This window comes from Pogona vitticeps, chromosome 4 (assembly GCF_051106095.1).
Source record: "Pogona vitticeps strain Pit_001003342236 chromosome 4, PviZW2.1, whole genome shotgun sequence".
Lineage (NCBI taxonomy): Eukaryota > Metazoa > Chordata > Lepidosauria > Squamata > Agamidae > Pogona > Pogona vitticeps.
In genome coordinates this window covers 74,596,545-74,621,155 of record NC_135786.1, presented here as the reverse complement: position 1 = coordinate 74,621,155, position 24,611 = coordinate 74,596,545, and the positions used below count along the sequence as shown (strand labels likewise).

Genomic DNA, 24,611 nt, shown 5'->3' with positions numbered 1-24,611 from the left:
GCTTTTACTGACACTGTGGTTTGCACAAATCATACCTTATCAAACAGCACCTTCAAATTTCTTCCCTTCACTTACCTTCTGCAAATAAATAAATAAATAAATAAAATAAAAAGGAAAGGAAAGGAAAGGAAAGGAAAGGAAAGGAAAAAAAAAAAACAGGAAAGGGTAACCTGTAAGCCCAAGGCTAGCTGTAGAATATTCTCAAAATGATTCGTATTTTGTCCTCACTGCAAAAGCACCTGGAAAGATTGGTGCATTGAGAAAGAGACTGTGTCAGACACCGATAAACACAAGCTGTGGTAATGCTTTTCAAATGGTGAACCTTCCTGGAGGTGTGTACAGGGTTGTGTAGAACAAGCAAATCCTAGAGTGTCCGACCACCTGACACTTAATAGGGATGGCTCATGGTATAAGCAGGAGACTCTCTCTCTCTCTCTCTCTCTCTCTCTCTCTCTCTCTCTCACACACACACACACACACACACACACACACACACACAAAATTTCAGGGAGCAAGTGCCTCTGCTCAAACCACTGGCAAACCTATGACATTAGATAAGGTTAAAGATCTCAACAGTACATCTAAATGGATGAAAAAGAATACTAACAGCTACCATCATTCAATAATGCCTCAACAATTTATCTGCCTGCTATTTTCCTTCTGCGGTCTTTCCTTCCAAAGCACACACAGATGCAGTCTTTGAGCATGGTGTGGGATGAAGGACTGTAGCAGGAGAGGGGAACCGGTGGAATCTGGCAGAGACCCTTTCTGTTAGCAGAGCACTCTTACGCTAACACAAAGCTGCTCTTCCCAAGCCAATATGCACAGCACCACTGGCGAAAGCACAGGAAAAACAGGTTCAGCTTGCAGCAGACTGCTGCCTCATCACTATAATATACAAAAAGTAGAATTACTCTCAAAGAACAAAAGGCAAGAGAATCTTTCAGTCACACTGTCTGTGCCTTACTTATGTGAACATCTACAAAGCAATTTGGGAGAAATTGCTACTACACATCTGAGGTGGGAAATTATAATATTAAAAACATATTACTAAAAACGTATGCTAATGCGGTAGTCATTCATTCATGCCATACTGATGACAAAAAAATAGCTATTTATAAGGAAATAACAATAAGCTCAAATGGACAGATGAAGCACCATTTTCTGCAATTATAAATAATGTCTTGTAATCAATACAAGCATTAGCAGAATGCCATTAAGCATTAATGGGCATGTTAAGTCTTCCTTCCTAGAGCAGACACTATATTTCATAAAAGTCCTCATTTTTAAAAACAGGTGCACAAGGAAGATATTTTAGACATGCAAAAAGAAATAAGCAAGCAGGCGGCATGCTTTATACTCTCATTAGAATTGCACAGCTGCTACCAGTTGGATAGATCTACTACTTCCAGTTTGCTCACTTTGCAATAGCATATTATTCTCCGTAACAGGTCCTGCTAAAAGATGCTGTTTTGGAGCCTTACAGTCAGCTTATGCATAAATGCAGACTTTTGCCATGCATTAATGGAATATTGTAACATATCTAGCAAATCCCCACACACCTTCTTTCACAAATTGTTATGTCATATCTCTAATTGCAAGTCACTGCAGTACTGCTAAGTATTCCCTCAGTGATAAAGTATCAACTTCACTAAGGAAATTTGTCCTTTGTAGTTTTCCAAAGCCAGCTTTCTGTACACAGAATCAAGTGTTCTATAAAGTTCCGCATTTACAATAACTGAGAAAGGCTGAATTAAAAAGGCAGATGCTGAACATACCAAAGTAATATTGTCATGTCTTGACTTGTGTGTTTGTGTGTGTGTGAAGGATCTTATACACAAACATCATGCAGAAGTGTGCGCGTGCTCAACACACACACACACACACACACACAGAGAGAGAGAGAGAGAGAGAGAGAGAGAGAGTACATACTAGATACCTCTTGTATCCACTACATACATAGACAGGAAGAGCCTGTTATACTTCACAAGTGAGCGATATTGTGACACTAAGGTGAAACAGGCTGTTGGTTGACTCACATTCTGTTTGTTTACTCACATCCTGTTGCCTTCACACAATGAAAATGCTGACAGTTGACATTTGCACAGCTGCTTGTTTACTATATTATAGCCAGTTACCCCAAACCTTGCAAGGCAAAACATTACAGAATCACCCACCCGTATCCCATGCTAGTAATACATAGAATAAGTAAGTTTGATAATTTTAAGCAACCACAGCAGATATCTGATGCTGCCAGATTCAAACTGATTGCAGCCAATGGTTTCAAACTTCAACTTAGCCAACACATTTTTAAAAGCACCAAAACATCAATACTATTTACATCCAAACATGTTTAAAATAACAACAACAACAATAATGCTATTCTCATTTTGCTTTTCATTTGCACTCACAATTTATTAAAGCCCTACAAATGCTCTGCAAAAGTAAGGACAATATATATCGAAAGAGAGACTTCCATACATACCTGGGAACCCCCCTTGTACCATTGCTGTATCAGTATGCACCTCAAGGTATCTGCATTCCTGACAAACATTCAAATGCTGGGAGCAGCTCAAATCCTCATCACACCACACACAGAAAGAGACTCAGAGCTCGTCTGACGACCTTGGGCCTGACGGAGAGATTTCCCTCGCCTTAAGGGTAAGCTTTCAGTTCCCTTTCTATGATGAGATGTGATCAATTGTACTTAATTTCAAGCTTGCCCACAAGCTAACAGTTGTATCTGTCGGCAAAACTGTCGGCATAACTATGCAGGGAAAACAAATCCCTGGCTTCCCACATCTGACCCACTGACGCTGCTGCTACCACCGCGGCTGCTATTGCTGCTGTGTTGTTGCATTGCTGGAGATCACTAACATGCGAATGCCGTCCCTGTCCCGAAAGGTGACTCGGTTGAAGAGATGGTCCCTGTTCTCTCCAGCTGGCGACAGTTAATGTCATTCTTAATGTGCCCACTCTTAATTGCAGGGAAAAAATGGTTCATAAACATCAGCCAGAGAGATTTATAGATATATGTTCCTGGTTCCAAGCACCACTGAATGTCTGTCAGCCTTGCAGAGTTGCTTAAGGATCTTCTTTCAGGTTTTACATGATCAGAAATGCAGTAGAGGATCATGTTTGCATTCCAGAAACAAAATTGCTCTGTCTGAATTTAGCCAACCTAAATCTTGCTCTTTGCAGTGCTGATTCTAATGGATTTAATGCCTCTTCAGTAAAACGCAAGATGACACATTCAAAGCATTAACATCTCTCTTTTTTATAGCAGTTTTTAAAAGTCACAATCAAACATCCTAGGAAATTCATGTTTGCACCTCCCTATTTATCATTTGCTCCTCTTTTTCTTTCCATCTGAACAGCATAAGTCTCTATCCTTTCTTTCTAAAATGCATAGGCATGCACAAATCCTTAGGCATACCATCTGTTCAGTTCATTAACAGTGAAAGAGCCAAAGCACTGTTATCAGTTACAACTGTCCAAACAATTATTGGAGCAGAAGCCACCTTTGAAGGAAAATGAATATAATGATGGGCTGAAGCCACCCAGAACAGCTGTGGTGGGATGCTGCTCTGGAAACCAGAGCATCATCCTACCACCACTTAACTGCAGAAGGCTTTAAACATGTCACTGTATTCATTCTACTTAAAAGTAACTCTCCATATCATGTGTAATGCATTTTCAATGTTCCAGCACTGTAGCAACAGTTGTAAACAGTTATGCACAAGCATTCTGCATTTATAAACAAGAATGGGAAACAGAAACACACATGAGATGGGACACTACAGACAAAGCACAAGCATACTAAGTTGAATAGGAATGTTGCAATGCTCCATTGTTCTTTAAGAAAGGTAAAGTAAGAAACATTATTCAAAAATACTGAAACACGACCTAGTACACTAAAAAAACCAAATATCCAAGAGAAATCTAGAGTCATAATTTTTCTGAAAGGTTTCTAAAGCTGTATTGCTTTGCCCACGTCAGGTTCAGAAATGTTTGCTGGTAACCACAGTGACATCTATTGGAGAGGCAGTGTTCTCACTCTCCTTCATTTAAATGTATCTGTAGAAATTCTTGCTTTTAATAAGGAAACTAGCTTTTCCCTTACTCTTGGAGCCAAACTTGCCCAAATTAAAAACAAAATTGCATGTGAAGTGTATACTAACCACATATTTTACCGTGGTTTCATAGATTCCTTCTGCAATTTGAGGCATATCTAACATTGCCCTATAATCAGTCAACCTTGGAAGAACAGCCAGAATAACTTCCTTTTCTTCTCAACAGTGCCCTAGTCTGAGTCTGTGGCTGGTACAGAGCATGGGATAGGAATGTGATATAGCTAAAATGATGAATGAGTGAAACTTGTTTGATCCCACAAAAAAAAAAAGTCTCTTAATAAGATGGAGGAAGTCATGTAATACTCCTTGGCCCTTCAAGAAGCCACCAGATTAGGCTTGCTCACTGATCAGAACCCCACAGTGACTCTGTTGCATTTTCTCCAGCAATATAAAGTCTTTTTGGCACTATACTGCCTTTCCTACTGTTCTTATGCTGGCTGGTAATGAACTTTCTATTGAGGGAGATTTTTGGCAACTGACTTTGTGACAGAAGGGGTTTAGAATAAGTGGCTGCTATCCTAATTTATCATTTGCTTTAAAAATTGCTTTCATTCTCTGTTTTAATATCATAATTTGTGTTTTTAATATTGCATCTTTTTGTGTGTATATTTGTATTTGTTTTTACATCTTCTTTTGAGTCACCTCAAGTTGTGGTTATGAAAGAAGAGCGGGATAGAAATGAAATTGAATTTAATTGAATACATTAATTCGGAATGGAGATTATTTAGTACTTAGCCTTGTAGAGTGTCATTCAACATGCATTTTGGTTCCTATAGTACCAAAGGAAAAGGAAGACATGGCAGGTAAGAAAGTACAAAGAGGCAAAAGAAGGATCAGACAGAATAAGAAGGGAAAACCACAGAGACACCACACACCACAAACTCTCAAGAAGTGCAATTCTTCTTCTTCCTCTCAGTATAAATTTCCAACTAGTATTTAGACTCCTTCACCTCTGCTCTCACTCTCCCACCTTGTTTATACCTTCATAGCATTGTATTTGGTTTGACATGTTCTGAAGGCTTCTCTAGGACTACTTTCTAGTCCTCTCCTCTCTTTGATCCTATCTGTTTCTGTTCATGCAAAAAGCCAGATCTAGCATCAAAAGTACAGGAAGAGAAATTGTGAGCTACAGGGGATGAGTTATGTGCAGCAGACATTGTTGTTAGATCCAGAAGAATCCAAAACCACAGTTTAAAAATCACGAATAAAGTGATTTTGTGTCTGTTTTTCACAATCACATTTTGAGGGGAAAGAGGAAAACCCAATAAACTCAGCATGAAGTCTGAAAAGGGAGAAAGCACACAGAAACAATGCATTACATTTAGAAAACCATCCTGTTCTGAAGACTATAATACATCCAAGGTATGGTTATGTGGCATGAAAGTGAGGATTTTTCACTAGATGAAGCAGCAAACACATCAACAATGTGATGTTCACATGAGCCTAATTGCTTACTATGGATATTAAGTTTTCCCTCCCATTCAGAACAGATGTTTTAAAATATTAAATACTGCTAGATTTAAGAAACCTCAGTCCCACTTTGATGAGTTTAGTGCAAAAGTATTTCTCCATGAAAATTCAAAATCTCAAAAACTGTTGCTTTCATAGTAACATCACATTTAAGATCCTTAATGCAGAAATTCAATAAACCACAACTCACCTTCAGTATAAATGTCACCTTCTTCCTCCTCAGACTCTTCAGAAGTGGATTTTTTAAATCCACTGTAAGGAGGTGGCAATTTCATGGGTGGTAGAGCCCCACTTTTCTTCTGAAAATAAACAGAAAAAGTTTGTATATTGTACCCAAGACCTTCACATCCAATTTCATTTTCCAGGCAAGAAATGAGAGACTTTAAATGCTTTAAATGTTGCTCCACAAATCAGCTTCAAATATCATAGAATGTTTAGCTTGCTCAAATAAACCAACATCACAAAATGTTTTTGAACTAGCACTGAAGATCACAAAATACAGATAAACTTCATACTAGACTCCTGGAAGAAGAAGGGGAAAAAAGCATTTCATTACAAATATATATATATGAGATGCAATTATGATTGCTCAGTACTTCGCTGGAAACAAAAACTGAAAGGTCTGGTTTGAAAAGGACTTTAAATGGCTTCTAAAACATATTGTTTTGCTGCACTTTAGAAAAGACAGCTTTTTACATAGAAGGTTCATAAGCATTATAGACTACAGTATTTTATTCAGATTTTAATTCTGATTAAGGGCCCTGTATTACAAAACTTCCAATAAAATGCCATTACCTCACATAAATAAAGGCAGTTTCGATAGTGATGCATATAGTGATACATCCTAGATCTAAAGAAAGCAGCTCAGCAACTGTAGCAGACTCATCCAAGCATCTGTTTCTCTGGCTCAAAACAACTGAATCATTATTGAGCTTCCCAGTTTTACTAAATTATGCTCAAGCGCATCTCAAGCCATCAAAGTGCTAATAGCAAGATGCACTTTAGTAAACAAATGGTGAGTGCCTAATGTCATGAGATCAGCATAAATGGCTGGAAAATCTTTTTTTATACAGGAAAGAATTATTATCACCCCCAGTGGTGTGCATGATGCTTTGAGATTTTTTCTCTCTCCAATGCCTACAGTAAAAGCAACAGCTTGATATATGCGGTCACTACCTTTTTTGAAGGTATTTATTTATATTTATATCAGATATTAATATATCTAATATCTAATATATATCTAACATATCTAATATCTATATTTATTCTAGATATTATTCTAAACACTATTGTAAACAGTAATACAGACCTGGTCCTATATGCAAAACTGAAGGCAATAAACGCAGCACAGCATCTGAAATAAATTTCCTGTATGCACATGTTTGTGGTTTCTTTATCTTTAAAGATTTTGGTGCATATTACAGTCTTCATCTCATGGAAGCTGCTCTAGACCACCTCTGTTTTGACTTTCATTGCACTGCTATAATCCCATCATTCATACAACCAAATTGCAAGGTACTCATATTTGTCAACAGACTCCAACATACAGTTTGAATCTGCCTTTCTTGCACAGCTTGCATTTTACTGATTACAATTAAACTTGGTTTTCCTTGCATTCATTTTTGAACTACATTTCATTACTTCAATGACTTTATCAAGTAACTTGCACAGGGAGTCTAAATATTCAGCTATTAATACTCTATCATCTATACATAAGGACATTCTTGGAGTGGAAATTGAAAAGCAGCAGTGAGAGCACTGCACTTCATTTCTTTATGGTATCTGTCACTTGATCCTGAACTTTCTTTGGAGCTTTTTATTGCCACTACAGGTTGCTAATGGTATGAGTATTTCCTGCATAAAGACTTTTGTTTATCAGTAAGTTATCAGCTTGTTGTGCTAGACTATGTCAAAAACTTTCTTGTAGTCAAAAAAGCAAGACTATATTCATATTCCTGTCACAGTCTCTCTCCCCAAATGCATAAAGACAAAATCATGCTTCTCTGGTTCCAAATCCTCTCACTCCAATGTGCATGTCTTCTTCACACTTCATATAAATTCAGCCATATAGTGTTTGTTGTAACGAAAACCATAAGCAAGTGCCTCATTAAACATATTGTTCTGTAGTCACCTCACTCTTAGACATTTTCTTTTTTGGGTAATGTAATGAAAGCCAATCTTACCTGAATGTCAGGAATGATGCCTGCTAGAGATGGGATACCAATATCCTATCTCTATTCCTGCGCTATAGATCTGATCAGAGTCACTAAAACAATTTAGTCATCATCATCAATTCACTTTAATATTTCTGCAAAAACTTTGAATCTAGGAGCTTTCTATTTTTCTTTTAGCTGTATTGCTTTTTAGATTTCTTTATTCTGCATCCAGTATGTACCTCTGGTACAAGAAATTATTTTGATCTGTTACTGTCAAGCAACTATTAGGTATACTCACTTTGCACTAGTATTTTATTGTGGACAATTATCATACTGTTAACATTTTTGAACATGCCTGCTGCCTTCTTTTTTATAAACATTGAAAGACATGGGCTTTCTCTATTTTCTCCGATTCTGTACATTGTTTAAAACAGCATTTTAATTCGGCCTCTCTAATTTTGTTTTGGGTTATCTTGTGTAATTCTCTGTTTATCCTCCCCCCCTCCATCTTTATGTCTCTTCCATTTGCTATAATATTTCTTCTATTATTCCCCTTTTAAAATTTACATTTCCACTCTTTGAGCTTGCTGAGCTTGCTGATACTTCTGCCAGTTTAATAATTATAATCTTAGAACTGCAGAGCTGGAAAGGACCCTGTGGATCATCGAGTCCAGCCCCTATCAAGGAGGCACAGTGGGGAACTGAACTCCCAACCTCTGGCTCCACAACCTGGTATCTAAACCACTGAGTTCATAACCTTAGAACTGCAGACCTGGAAGAGACTCTATGGATTACCAAGACCAAACCCTCTCAAGAAGGCACAGCGGGGAATCAAACTCCCAAACTCTGGCTCTGCAAGTAGCATTTCCATCTGAGCAATCTGCATATGCAAACATACTGGGCAAATGGTCTTATCTGGAATAATTACGTCTCCAAAGGCATCATCCCCTTTACATTTGTTTGCTTCACTCTACATGTATGCTGACAGCTTTTCCTTATAACTGAAGCCAACTTTGGCAGGGATTTAATTTTTTATTATTGTTTTCTATGACCAGAATCTGTTGGCTAGAGAATTCTGGGAACTGCCATTCCAGAACATTACTTTTCCAAGCTCTTCCATGACATCATCATCATCATCATCATCATCATCATCATCATCATCATCATCATCATCATCATTTATTGTCATTGTAAGTATATACACATACAACGAAATTCACAGACACCCAGAGACCAGACACATGCACACACATAAAATTCCCCAAACACTCCCCACCCACTAAAAGTCCCCCACTAAAAATACAAACATCTACACCGCAGGCCAAGTAACACAGTCCAAATAATTATTCACTACTGGTGGTCTTTAAGCTCATTATTAATTGCAATTATAGCTCTGGGATAAAAACTATTGAGAAAACGTATGGTCCGAGTCTTAATTGTTCTATATCTTCTGCCAGATGGTAACAGTTCAAAAAAGTTATAAGCAGGATGGGAAGAGTCTCTCAGGATGCTGTGTGACTTCCTTAGACAGCGGGATGTGAAGATGTCATCCAGGGTTGGTAGCTGGAGCCCGATGATATTCTGGGCAATTTTAATGGTTCTCTGTAGAGCTTTTTTGTCCGCTACAGAGCTACTCCCAAACCATGCCAGAATGCCATAGGTAAAGTAGCTGATCACTTATTACTAAACTAGTTCAATTAACTTTTCTTGAATAATAGCACTAGTTGCTACTAAATTACAGAGATTTTAGAATTGCAGCCTATAAATAAGCTACATATTCAATGGGATTTCCTGTTCTTCAGTGACCAGCTCAAGTAGGCCTCATACGGTAAACTACATTTACAACCTGAGAAACTCCAAAAAAGAAAAAGAAAAAACCATATGCAACACATAATTAGCTACCATACAAACACACCACTGTTTCATGTAGCAATCATTCATTGGTTGCCTTGAACCCTGCAGTAGAAAGGCAGAATACAAAATGAGCAGATTCTGTTGAGTTTATGTACATCTTTTCTGTACATCTAAAGGCTCCCTTGAGACTTTGCAAAAACAAATGAACAACCAAACAAACAACAACATATATATCTCTCTCATTTGGCATGCCATCAAATCAATTCTGACTTATGCCAACCCTTTCCAGGATTTTCTAGGTAAAGAATACACAGAAGAAGTTTACCATCCCCTTCTTCTGGAGGGTGCACTGGGACTGTGCAGCTTGGCCAAGTCTGGCTCTCCTCCCAAGAGACACAGTGGGGAATGGAACTCCCAACCTCTGACTTTGGAGCCAGAGATACCAAAGCACTGATCTGTCCAGGCAGCTTATGTATTATCCACATGTCCTTTAATTTGATTTTACTGCACAGGACTCCACACGCTAAAATTCTCAAGATACCTAATCATACACAGCTCTAGAATTCATATATTCCATTACCTTTTGATCACATATTTCTGTAATACATGCACTATCAAAACTCTAAGTGATCAACAAAATATTGATTGCTAATCATTTAAAAAATTCACTAGCATAACAACCACTTTTTTCATGTTAAAAATAACTGGGAATACTGCATAAGCAGTACAAATTCTACGTGCAGGGCTGTACAATATGATTTTAAACTTTAATTCCAGAATGAAAAAAGGAGCTGTGCTTTCACAGCTAGATTTGTTTTGGAAGTAATAGCTAGGGAATACATTACTGTTGTAAGAGAAATGTGCATTATTATATATATATGTGGTTTTGATTTATCCACTAGTTGAATGGGAATGTATTTATAACAAGGGCAACTTATTATTGGCTACAAAAGAAAACAAATTTTCTGTGTATCCAGTTTCCTTAGAAGAACTTCAACAGCTAAATCTAATTAATAGACTCGACTAGAACAGATCTACTGAATCAACAAGTTGTAACAATGGGATTTAACAAGCCCCATTTATTCAGTGGCTAAAATTCTGTCTTGTAAGTTACTTTGTGTAAAGTTGATGATGACATCAGTCTCAGCAATTTTTCAGAAATAAATCGTTCAGAAATTATTCAGAACTAAAACATTCCTGATTTCTTTCCCTACCCCACTAAGATCCTAAGGCTTCCACAGAAACCTTTTAATTGTTGGGAAGCCATTGAGGGCCACAGGATAGAAGGCAGAAGTCTTTAATTGCTGAAAATTGCTCTTGCCAGGATGACTTTGCAACTGCAGTAAGCTCCAAGAAGCAAGTCTTACTCAGTTGTTATGTAAGTGTGTGGAAATCAATCAATCAATCAGACCTTTATTGGCATAGACAAGACAACGTATAAAAGGAAAGTTAAAAGAGGAGTACAGTTTGCTGGTCTTTGTTACACAGGATTGTAACATAGTGTAGAAAGGATGCTACACTCGCAGATACATCCTGTAAAGAGTCACTCAACATAAAATAAACTTTGTCGGCTTCAGAGAGGCCTGATTTGTTTTTTAAAATTGGTTCTAAAAGTTGGATACGAGGGGCAGTATACTTGGGACACCCTAATAGGATATGGGAAATTGAATCGATACAGTTTTGTTTGCATGAACAAAGCCTATCTGCGTGGGGGGTCCTTAAAAATCTGCCCGTCAGGACTGCAGATGGCATCACATTAAACCGGGCCAATGAGAACGCCCTCCGGTGCTGGGGGTTACTTAGTGCAGAGAGGTATGAAGCTATATGTCCAAATTTGCAAGGAAGAGACAATTTCACTGGTGAACAAGTCTTGTTAGCCACATTGTAAAGGTTTTGTTGCTCAATGTCCAGGACTCTTCGTTTAATTATTTGAAACGTTTCAGAGGCAGACAGCATATAGAAGGAGTCCAAGCATAGACCCAAAGCACTAATTTTTTTCTCGATGATGGCAAGCCAGTTGGAGGAGGACGAATCTTGAAGTAGTTGAAAAATGAGACTATTTGGATCAGGGTCGTTATGAAGTCTCAGCCAGTATTTGAAGGTAATCAACCAGGCTCTAGATTCGATTGAAGTCTGTCCGGTTTCCAGGCAAAGAGCAGCGTATGGGACGCAATTAGGCAGCCCTAATATTTTGCGAAGAAATTTTGACTGGATACACTCAATAGAATGGTCGAATGAGCTGATCCATATAGGGCAACCATATAGAATTTGGGCCTGAACTTTAGCGTTAAAAACCTTTATGGCTGCAGGGATGAATTGGTTGCCAGTATTGTAGAAAAACCGGGAGACTGCAAGGGTGCTGGAAGTGGCTAGATTTGTAACAGAATTACGGTGTTGTGTCCAAAATAAGTTATATTGAAAGTTGATACCAAGGTATTTGAAATGCTTAACCTGTTCTATTGTGTTTCCATTGATTACCCATTTTAAGGGTCGCCAGGATTTGGAGAAAACAAGAATTTTTGATTTTTCGCAGTTTAGTAGAAGCTTGTTTTGGTTAAGATATTCGAGGCACCTAGTGAGTAGGCGTTTCAAACCCACACGGGTGCGGGAAATTAGAACGGCATCATCCGCGTAGAGGAGCAGAGGGACTTGTAGGGAGCCGATTTTAGGAGAGTGAGCATCTATTTCAGCCAGGAAAGGGGCCATATCGTTGAGAAACAGGTTAAATAAAGCGGGCGCTAGGATGCAGCCCTGTTTAACGCCTTTATTAACCGGGATCTTTAATGTTAGTTTTCCAGCGGGGGAACACTTGACTTGGCAAGTTGTAGAAGTATGCAATCTTTTGATGAGGAAGAGCAGCCTTTGGTCAATGTTCAGATTGTATAGTTTGGACCAGAGGAGATCTCTGTCAATAGAATCAAAGGCTCCCTTCAGATCCAGGAAAGCAGTGTAGAGTTTACAATTGGGCTTCTGTGAATATTTGTTGGCCAGATGATAGAGAACTAGACAGTGGTCTGTAGTTGACTTCCCTTTAGTGAACCCAATTTGTTCAGGCCCAAGGATTTTGGACTGTGCCATCCAGGAGGCAAGTTTGGCCATTAGATGCTTTGTATAGAGTTTCCCGATGATGGACAAGAGACTAATTGGCCTGTAGTTGGAGGGGAGTGAGCGGTCTCCCTTCTTGAAGATGGGAGTTATAATGGCATTCGTCCATGCTTCTGGCATTAAGCCAGTTTGGTCAGCCATTGAAAAGGTGGAAGCAAGAAGGGGGGCCCAGAAGTCCGAGTCATGCTTTAGCATTTCAGCTGAGATGACATCGGGGCCAGGGGCTTTTCCATTTTTGAGTTGGGAAATTAACTCACGGACTTCGTCTGGTGTGGTCAAGGGCCAGTTGGGTAAGGCGGTCAATGGGGGATCTAAAAAGTTTGGAACATCAGTTTGTCTTTCAAAGAACAAGGCTGAGAAGTGTCGAAGCCACTCCAGTGATGAAACTGTGGAAGCCTCTGGATCAGCTTTATGAGAAGACCCAGATACTATAGACCAGAAAAGTTTAGGTTTATTATAAATTGTGGCTTGATATAACTGTTCCCACTGGGAAAATGAAAGGTCTTCTTTCTTTTTCTGGATAAGTTGTTGGAGTTGTTTTTTGAGGTCAAAGTATCTTAGAAGTAGAGATCTGTCATTGGAGTCCCGGTATTGGCGGTAAGTGTCACGGGTGAGACGTTTCAGTTCACGGCACCCCTTGTCTGTCCAGGGGTGTGTGGAAATCATATACACTAAGGGGACCATACTAACAGCACCCCACCCATTGGCCAAGCATGAATAAAGGGGCTGGAGATAACATGCTCCTCTCAAAGTAATTGGGCAACACATACTTAGGCAACATCTGAATAGGGTTACAGTTTACATATACATGGCAACTGCTCACTGGTTCCATTAAGTGATGAAAGCGCACATGTGAATCAGAGAATTCTTAGCTGTCTGTTTTATGTGTTCAAACTCTCTTCTTCTTGACCACGGTGTGGTCAATTACTGCCTCAGTCTGGGAAACTGGAATGACTACATAATTTAGACCTATATACTGTGCTTAGGTGACTGTTGGCTCCATATGGGTGGACAGGAGACACTGGATTGTTGCACCAGCTTGGTGAAGTCACTCATACTTTTGTTTTTGTGACAGACTTGATCAGAATGGAAAAATAGCATTCTACCTGGGTGTGCCTCAGCACTTGATTGCTTGGATGTGTAACTTGTCGTGTGACAAGAAGATACTGTTAGGAGAGAATATGGAGAGACAGAATGGTTCCCTATAGGCAAAGGTGTCAGAGGAGAGTGCATTCTACCCTCCTAGCCTGTTCAGTCTGTACGCAAAACATATAATATGGAAAGCTGAACTAGATTCAGATGAAGGAGGAAGGAAAATTGGTGAAAGAAACATCAATAATTTAAGATATACAGATGCCACCATCTTATAGGCAGAAAGCAGCAATGACTAGGGAAAGTGAAAGAAGAAAGTGCCAAAGCAGGACTGTGCCTGACCATGAAGAAGACCAAAATCATGACTACAAAAGAACTACACAACTTTAAAACTCACAATGAAGAAATTAAAATGGAGATTTTGTATACCTTGATTGAATCATCAAGCCTAACATAGACTGAAGCCAAGAAATCAAAAGAATAATGAGACTAGGAAGGGCAACAATGAAGGAACTAGAAAAGATCGTCAAGTGAAAGGATGTGTCACTGGAGACCAAGATCATCCACGCTCTTGCATTTCTGATCACCATGTATGGGTGTGAAAGCTGGATAGTTAAGAATGCTGACAGGAAAAAGAAGTGATTTATTTGAAATACGGTGCTGGAGGAGAGCTTTGTGGATACCCTGGGGTGCCAGAAAGACAAACAAGTGGCTCCTAGATCAAATCAAACCTGAACTATCTCTGGAGACAAAAATGTTGAAGCTGAGGCTGTCCTAGTAATGAGAATGCAGAGTTCTCTAGAAAAGATAATGGTGCTAGGAAAGGTGGAAGGAGCAGCAAACAAGGAACACCAAATATGAGATGGAGTGGCTCACTAAAGGAAGTCATAGGCTTGAATCTGCAGGGGTTGAGCAGGGCCTGTTGAGGACATGACATTTTGGAGATCACTCATTTGTAAGGTCACCATGAGTCGGAAGTGACTTGATAGAACGTAGCAACAATTCTGGGCCTATGTTATCATTTGTACAGGGCAATAGAAAGTACAAGTTCTAATGCTCTGCAAGCATGCTTCTAATCTCTCACATCATGGCTGACTGCTCATGTCTTTCAATCACACAGAAAAGGCCCAAGGTCATACAATAATGCTAAGTGATATGAAATGTAAGAAAGATGAAAGGAAGTATTTATCTGTAGCATATGGCTGATTTTATTGCATGGTTGCTCTTTTTTTACATTGTTACTCCTTATTACTGGTTCCAATTTCTGTTTGCCCTCCTGTGTGGCATGTAAGTACAAGAAGGCTAAGATATGTTTTCTATAAACAACGTAAGTCTTTCATCACAGTGATGAAGTCAACGTTATGAGAGCCATCAAGTCAGAAAACTTTAAAAAGTGATTAGAGTAATTCATGAAGGACACTACTGTCACTGTCTCTTATTCATAATGGCTTTATGCTACAACCAGTACCTAGGGAGCACACTTCATAAAACCAGTTGTTGAGAAATATTTGCATGAGGCTGCTATCTCACCATGGACTGCTTGTAAGCTTCTCCATAGACACCTACTTGGAGGCTACCAGAATAGAATGCTGGATTTGTCCTGGTCCAGAAGAATATTCTTGTGATGAGGCTACCTTGTTATAAAAGCATCCATTGTACAAAAGTCTTAAAATGCCAGAAAACATTATTGAGGTCTGACCGTTCTGTCATAATAGTACTCCTGGTCATGATGCCAAAGAGAATCACAAACTACATTACCCACAAAGGTAAGTACACAACTCAACCTCACCCAAATTCATAAAACTGGTACTTTTTTGAAAAGATTGAAGACACATTTTAATCTTGAAAATGCTAAAAGGAACAGCTTAAAATAACTGGTATAAGCACTGGAACATAGTGTTCTGTCCAATCATATCAAGACTGAGCATTTTCAGACCAAGTTTTGATTTCACCGTCCAGCTGCTATAACTAAATTCACCCATGCATAAAATGATTAAAAGATCAAAAGTGAAGCTGTAGGATTTTCTATAGGATTTATAATTTTTGTGTGTTGACTTATACGCCTTCAGGCTTTGATGCCCACAAAAACAACAACAAATGATGCTCAACTATCACTTCACATTTACATGATCCTTTAGAAGCTTAAGGGGAAAAAAAAACCAAGTCAGAAGCGGCAATGCTGAATCCACTTACTCTCTCAGTTTCCAAATGGAAAAAGATAGCAATTGTTCCATATAAAGATTACTCCAAAGTGTGTGGCTTTTGGATATGTCTAAAGTATTCATTAAAAAAAAATCATCACGTAAGATGAGAAGTAACTCTTAAATCATTGGTTCCCAAACTGGGTGTTGTTCTCTCCTGCAAGGTAGTGTGAAGGAGGGGGTATGACGCTATGAAATTTTCGTAATCACAGATATATTTTTACCAGCTCACTGTTCAATACAAACTCAAAGATATTTTGTCTTCATGGGTTTGCAATGGGCAACAGCATTGTGTGCCAGTGCCATTGCTCGTGTTCCAGCACAGCAACTTTTGTTAGCTGGTATAACATTTATCTGCCCAACAGGATCTGTCAGCTGAAATCAGTGGACAGAAATGTCAAAGCATGGGTGGAAGAATGAAAGAAGTTGAGTCATGCAAGGTCCAAATTTCTCTTAGCCGGACTCACAGCCACTATGCCAGCACAAAAATTACACCAGTACAGGGTAGTCCTAATTACTGTCCAGCATCCATAGAATGGGCTGGCTGGATAGCTCAGTGGTTTTAGATATCTGTGGAGCCAGAGGCTAGGAGTTCAATTCCCCACTATGTCCCACTGGGAGTAGAGCAAGCCTTTGTGGCCCTTGGGAAGCTGTACAGCCCCAGATGCCCCCAGAAGAAGTGACTGTTAAACCACTTCTGAATATTCCCTATCTGGAAAACCATAAGTCAGAACTGACTTGACGGCACATCATCATCATCATCCATGGGGGAGGGGTTTGCATTCAGCACAGTCTCAGAGCCAGCTCAATTGGCCCTCAGCCTTCTTGGCAAGTTAGGATGGCACTCTTAAATATATATAGTTTTATTTTCAAATTTCATACCACAAAATCAGAATAATTTCTACTAAGCTTTTGTGTCTATTTTCCATTTGAAATTTCAGTGTGATTTATTGTTGTTGTTGTTATTAAAGGGAATTGGAAGCAGAGTGGGGAAGAGTGCTAGTTTCTTAAAAATATATATTTTTTAAAAAGGTGTGATGCTGAAACATTTGGGAAGGACTGCTCTAAATGTTTTCAGCACAAGGCCCCTTTTCAGAAGTTGTGGTGCTCCTGAAATCTGACATGTCCCTTCCATAACAAAGGTACAGGATGTTCGCACTTTGATGTCTAGGATGTCATCAGAGACATCCACTTCTTTCCAGCATGGAGGTTAAGGAACTCCAGTTGTACTGGCCTATTATTCCTCCCATGCCACTCATCTCATTTCATTCCTTCTAGGGAAAGCCCAGAGCTCAGTGGTAAAGGACGAGTGTCACATACAAAAGCTGTCATATTTAATCTCTGGCAGCAGCAGGTAGAGCTAAGAAAATCTCCTCTCTGAAACACTGGAGAATAGAAAATACTGATATGGATAGATATCTGTTGGATAATTTACAGGGCACCTTCCAATGTTCCCAAGTCAGAAGCATGATCCCTATTAGAGCAGCAGTAAACATAATGAAACATAATGACCTACAATAATATAGTCTACACCTCCTGCTCTCTTTGTATCAATCCACAGGATGGAAAAATACTGCAGCTGGTACCTATGGGCATTTTCCATCCACTGCTGAAGATTGGAAGCTTTAAATATGATATCAACTACTTATAATTTCAAATGTTCTATTTATGCAAACCCTCTATTGCACACTGATTTAAAACCAAGGCCAAATAGGTTTTGACCCTTATTTTATACTTATTAGCCCCTCATAAATAAAGAAATGACTTGTCTGCTACTTTAGTAAGTTTTCAGGTTCATGAGCTACATTGCCATCTTGCACTACCATTTTAATGATAAAATACATGTCCTGGATGAGGTTACACTCCCTCTGAAATCACAGGTGCGCAACTTGGGGGTGCTCCTCAATTCATCTCTGATGCCCAGGTTTTGGTGGTGGCCAGGAGTGCCTTTGCACAGTTAAAACTAGAGATGGGGATGAATTTTTTTAAAAAATGCAATTCTTTGTGATTTGTGATTTGTCAAGGTTAATGAATCAATGAAAACAATTAACAAATATTCTCTGATAAATTGATGAATCAATTTGTCAATTCAATTTTGCTTTAAAATGCTATAAAACTAACTCCTGGAGAGCTAGAGACACCAAATTTGCAGGAAAGCTTCCTTGGATGGTTCTCTACAAGCCAAGCAGGTTTGGCAAACATTGGGTAATGGACCCCTGAGTTATATAGTCACAAGGAGGAAACCTCCAGGAAAGTTCCCCTCCGGTACTTAGAGAATCCTAAATCACACAGAAGCTTCCTCTGTCTTTCCCCAGCATGCCTGCCAAGTTTGGTGAAGTTTGGATATCAGACATCTGAGTTATTCGCCCACAAATTGGTTCCCCCCCCCCCAGGAAAGTGTACCACATAGCACAGAATCAGATGGCATTAAGGGAGTTTGATTTGGCCCCAGCAAAATGAAAGCTCTTTGGCACTGAGGTAGCTTCGTTTGTCTCTGGCAGGCACACAGAGGCACGAGGCCCTGAGATAGAGTTTGTCTTCAGCAGCATGACATTTGGCAGTGAAGTACAGTTTGCCCCAAGCAGGCAACGAGGTATTTGTCATTAAGGTAGAGATTGCCTCCAGCGGCCACTGAGGCATTTGGCAGCAAAGCATATGTCTTCTTAGGCATGAACACAGATATCAGACATCTTGGAAGGGGCCTTTCCTAGTCAGCTGGCATCATGGCCAAGATGAGGTCTTGAGTGCGTTTGAATTTCTGGCTGGTAGAAAAGATCTCCCAAGATGTGGGATTTGGGAATCTCAGGTACCAATATGATTCTTATGGGATAGTTTGGGGAGAGACTTTGGGGGAGGCATTGGTGATGCGGTGACAGAAATCTGCCACATGGATGAGCGAGAGGGAGACATTTGCCATAAAGGTGGGATTTGAACAAAAGTCGCCAAAAAGAATTAATTACATATTTAAAATGTGATGTTTTGGGATTCCAAGAAGGCTTGCCTCTCATGCAGCCGGCGAGCAGCTTTCAGGCTGTGGGGAAGGTGGCCCACCAGTTGGCGGCATTGCTCCAGGAGTGTCCGTGTCTCCTGGGTGCCTGCGTCCCACTCTGGCTTGACGTGGCTGCCCAGGCCAAGGGCATAGTGCACAACAAAGTGGAATTTGTGCACCACACACATGATGCCCTCAAAACCAGCCACGTTCAATGCCGCCAACATGTTCCCCCCAGCATCTATGACCATGTGGCCACGGATGACCCCCTCCAGTGCCCATTCCTGCAGCATCAACAGGAACTCATTGGCAATGTTCCTCCCCATCGCCTGAGCTTCCATGTGCCACACCTGCAGCAGAATGCACCTGTAGCCTGGGGACAGGGCAAGGGTCTCCCCCTGCAGCCCTGTTGCCGATGCCCTGCCACTAATCAAGTCCCCTGGCTGCCACCAGTGGGCTGTGAACGAGAGGTAGCCATGCTGACTTCCGCTCCACAGGTCTGCCGTGAAGTGCACCTTACGCCCCTGAAAGATGGTCATGGACCACCTCCCCCATAGAGTCATAGAGCGAGAGAAACACTCTAGAACTGAGGGTTCTCCATGAGGGGAAGTCGTTCCGGGGGGGGGAAGTGCAGCAACCGATGGAAGGCCGGGGCTTCCACAGTGGACAGTGGAAGTCCGAGGAGGGCAATCATCTCAGCAATGAGACGAGTGGCTGCCTCCTGGGCCTTGCCCTTTGACTGCCGGTTGAGGGTCATTCCAGACCCAACGGGTGCCACTTCATGAGGCATGGCCTGCCTCATGCTCCAGCCCCAGAAACCCTTGTAGCTGCCCTTTTGGAAGGAGGCACCTTCTTCTGCCTCCCCACATCTCCCCCGTGGAGCTGCTCTCCTCCCTCCCACAGACGATGGAGACAAAGTGCCTTCCCTGGACAGGAGCCTTGGGTATTCTCCAGATGTTGGCAGAGAGAGGTGGAGGACAGATGCCTGGAGTCTGACCCCCTCAGGACCACCAAAAGGCAGGCATTGCAGCATGCCAGCCACAGGTCATCGTTGACCACTGTGAAATGATCCCACATGGCTCCTCTGCCATGTTTGGCAAAATGATGACTCACTGCCCGCCCTTGACTGCTGCGTCCCAGGGGTGCTGCTGGTCTGGGAAGAGGGAAGTGATGACTCTGGGGACAGGTGTGTGTGTGTGTGAAGTCTCCCCCGCCATTACTAGTTCCGACTTGGACTGGGGATCTTTATACCTGCCTGCCAAACCAACTAAACAAATAAAGGGAAGGAAAAACTAATAGCGAGGGTCAGAGAAAGTGTAAATATTATTTTTAAAATGATGGTGATGAGTGGACTAATTGTTTAATCAAAATATGACATGCCTAAACAAAGCCCCCCCCCCCACCGTCTAATGAAATAAGAATGAATTTATTGAAGGTGCTTTAGAAGCAGTCAGAACACAGTCTCAACCACGCAGGAATTAAATTGGAGAAAGGGATTCCACACAGTCGCACACCAAATTTCCCTCACCCACCACCTACTATGTCTGAACATAAGCTTCCAAAAATAAAGTTTTAAAGCCCAGAGAGAGAGACACACACACAACTACTCAAGAATTAAATTTTGGGGGAAGGGATTCCACATAGTCACACACCAAATTCCCTCCAACCCACCCACCCACTGTGGCTGAACACAAGCCTCCAAAAAAGAAGTAACCTAAGCTAACTGAAATCTGCTTTTAAAATCCCAGTAAAATTCTACTAATGAAATAAAATGAACAAGAAAAAGCAGTGTTTACTTTGCTGCCACAGAAGTGAAACCACAGCCACAGCTAGTAAGTAGCAATAGCAGAACGAGCAGCAACTGTTTCCACTCTCAAGAGAATCAGAAGTGGGAAATGGCTGCCGGGGGAAAGCCTATAAAGCCTCTGTAAAAGGTACAATCTCACAGCCCTTTCAGCAGTGCTATTGGTTGCCTGACACACGCCAATCCAGGATCTCCTATCGGCCAGAGCTTCTGATTGGCACCAGCAAGCTCAGAGATAGCATAGAGAGGCCCCAAAAAGGGCGAAGAATTGACAGATCGACAAATAAAACCGGGAAATTATTCATCACGTTGTATTCGCCAGGACTTAAAATTTGACAAATATGGATCGACAAATACATGATGAATCGGCTATATTTGTCAAAAATAGCAATTCATTTTTATATTCGCCCCCATCTCTAGTTAAAACTACTGCACGAGCTGTGCCCGTTTCTTGAGAGGGCAGATCTGGCCACAGTGAAACATGCCCTAGTTACATCTCAATGGCTCTACATGGGGCTGCCTTTGGAAAGTGTTCAGAAACTCCAGTGGGCCCAAAATGCCACAGCCAGATTGTTAACTGGGTACAGGGAGGACATAACTCCCCTACTACAGCAGCTCCACTGGCTGCTGATTTGTTTCTGGGTAACAATCCAAAGTGTTGGTTTTAACCTGTAAAGCTTTAAATGGCCTGGGTCTAAGCTAACTAAAAGACCACATCTCCCTCTCTGAGCCTGCCCGGACATTAAGATCATCGGGGAGGCCTTTCTCTAGGTCCCACCACCCTGAAAGGTGTGCTTGGTGAAGACATGGGAAAGGGCCTTCTCTGTTGCTGCTCCCAGATTCTGGAACTCCCTCCCACTTGAGGCCAGGCTGGCCCCATCTTTGCTCTCCTTCCACAAGCAGGCAAAGACCTTTCTTTTCAGGCAGGCTTTTCCTTAATAACTGGTGATCTGAGAGGTATTTTTAAAAATGGATTGTTGTGTTCTGTTGTTTTAAATGTGTTTTAGTACTGCTTTTATTATTGCTTTTAATATAATACTTATTTAATTCTGTTTTAATACTTGTATTCCTACTGTTTTTAGCTTTTAAATACTGTCTTTTTAACAATGTAAATCACCCTGGGTTATTTTTAAGGAGAAAAATGGAATAAAAATAATTTAAATAAATAAATATTTAAAAAACACCCTCACCACTAACCCTAGGTGTTCACACACCAGAATGGCATGCACGTCTCTGGTTTTCTAAAAATTCGATTATCAGGCTATTTACCTGGATATTACATATGGCTGCCACTCTGTCAAAAAACAGGAAGAGGAAAAGGGAAGGAAGGAGAAATCAGTAAAGAAATTTTGAGCATGTGGCCACCCCCCCTTTTTTTTAGCCCTTGTGCTCGGTGTACAAAAGAGTTATCAAATATTGCAAAGTTCATCACACAGAAAATTGATTTATTTCAAAATACAGTTCGAAAGGATAAAAGGGAGAAATCACTAGTGACTAACTAATTAGTAATGATAATCTCTTCAACTGAAAGCAAACATGTCCCTTAGGCATTCCAGTGTTCTGGCTCTCTAATACAGCTCTGATTTAGAAATCTCAGAAAGGGGGAAAACATCCATATTTGGTGTGCAAGAATAGTGAGCAAAATCTTGTTCCTTAGTGTAAGCCAAATTTTAAGTTTTTATAGTATTTCTCCTTGATAAACAAACAGTCCCTGCCATGATTTTCTGGGGGTGCATGTGTATTTCATTCATTCATTCATTCATTCATTCATTCATTCATTCATTCATTCATTCATTCATTCATTCATTTATTTATTTATTTATTTATTTATTTATTTATACCCCGCCTATCTGGTTATTTCAACCACTCTAGGCAGCATGTGTATGCCTGTTTGGTGCATGCATATGCATGCTAAGAAGTGCAGCCAAGATGCTTTATTTACCAGGAAGGAACAGACTGAGTTACAATTTGGCTTACACTAAGCAACAGGATTTTGGCCAGTAGGTGTTTAAATGTTATGCTTTCTCTTATAGCTCAACAACCTACATACAAAGATGCACATGCTGATGGAAGCCAGCCATTTTACGGGTTATAACAACAAAAGGGATACATTTCAAATTAACAGAAGGATTACGACCTCAGTTCATGAACTGCAAATTGCTGGGGAATAGAATCTGGAATATCAAAAGGCTAGAAACTGAACATGATTAAACAAATGAAAAAGATAAGAAATAAGACAAGATCATGTAAGTTTTCACTGAGGTTGCTGAACACCAGATCTAAATCTCAGTGTGACCACCTCCATATTATGCAAACCAAATATTCTAATTATACAAGCATATTTGCTCTTTCTGTCTACCTGATGGACTTAATTCCCAGGTAGCATTTTGCCTATTTCTGCCATGTCCAAGGAAAGACAGCATTAGAAATTCTTTCCCTGACCTTTGTAGCCACTGTCAAAGGATGGCATCTGGCTGTAGCCTTACTGATCTTCAGCAGTACATTAGAAAAGGAGTTTGTAGAAATGAGTTTTCTAACCTCCACTACCTACTGGGGAGTCACGGTTTAAACTTGTGCATCTTCTATAACCTTTCAAAATATACTTGGCCTTCCAAGTGGGTAAGGAAAGGTGAAAACTTGCTGCTATTTGCACTTGATTTTTTTTCTGTTTTGCTGTTTTGGGGGAGTGGGTGCTTTTGCTTCAGTCACACATCACCAGCCAGAAGGGACAAGTTATGAATCTAAAAGGTTAAGAATATCAAGCACTGATGTAAAATCCATTAGCCAAAATCCTGTTACTCAGAAGAGTAAATTGCTCTAGAGTAGGCTCATTAAGTCAATGAGGATTAAGTGAGTCAACCTCTCTGAGTTATGTTGATTTAAACAGGCCTACTCTAACTGTGACTTATTTTAGCATAGAGAGTTGTAGTTAGAGTAGTCTCATTTAAATAAGTGAAATGTATGAGGAAGTTGGTTCACCAAATCCCCGTTGACTAAATGAGGTTGGCCTGGTGCAATTTACTACGCTGAGCAACAGAATTTTGGCTAGTGTATAATATGCCAGAATATGGTCTTCTTGTCCCACTTTCACTGTGGCAGACTTCAGAACTAAGAACGAATTAGAGACGTGTCTACACAATCATTTCAATTAACTTTACATAAAAAGCCTAGACTCCTCTCTAACATCCCTTCAAGGCTATAATCTTTTCCTAACTTACTTGGGAGTAAATCGTGTAAAATGTAATAGGACTTGCTTCTGTATAGAAACACACAGAATCAAATTATAAATGTATAATAATATCCCCTCTTGTGAAGCAGAATTAGTGTTCAGTGACTCACCCGAATAGGAGCACTAACCTACATTTTTGTTTCTTTAATTAACCAGCTACTATATTATTGCGTCTGACATCATGAACAGCAGTAAAGGTCAAGTACAGCTTGTGAAATATTTTTATTTGAAATGCCATAAAATGCCCCCCCCAAAGGGAAATTTTCAGATCTTATCTGTGTGCTTCCTTTCAAAAGAATTTATGGTTTAAGGTAGCACAACGATTTCTACATGATACATTGGTAGATACATCTGATTTTGGATAGCGACTCATTAAATTTGCAATACCTTTTCAGCCTCTCCTGCTGCATCTTGTTCTTGGTGCTCTTTACTTTTCTTGGAATTTACCATGGAAACTATCTGCAGAAAACAAAAACACTTTAATGTAGTATGGCCAAATGCACAGCACAGCCAAAGTGTAACCCATTACATATAAGTGAAACCAGAAACAAAATCTTTTACATTTTTACTATGAATTA

The 24,611-nt window shown here is 40.1% G+C and overlaps 1 protein-coding gene across 5 annotated transcripts in view; it reads right to left on the bottom strand.

Annotated features, from left to right (window-relative positions):
• Positions 1-24,611, bottom strand: part of PATJ (PATJ crumbs cell polarity complex component) — a 219,626-nt gene that overhangs the window by 111,560 nt on the left and 83,455 nt on the right. For all 5 annotated transcript variants that reach the window (XM_072997719.2, XM_072997722.2, XM_072997721.2 and 2 more), the window contains exons 26-27: positions 24,421-24,492; positions 5,794-5,902 (exon numbers count right to left, since the gene is read on the bottom strand). In XM_072997719.2, the coding sequence (XP_072853820.2) occupies positions 5,794-5,902; positions 24,421-24,492 (181 nt within the window). The remainder of the gene's footprint in view (positions 1-5,793; positions 5,903-24,420; positions 24,493-24,611) is intronic.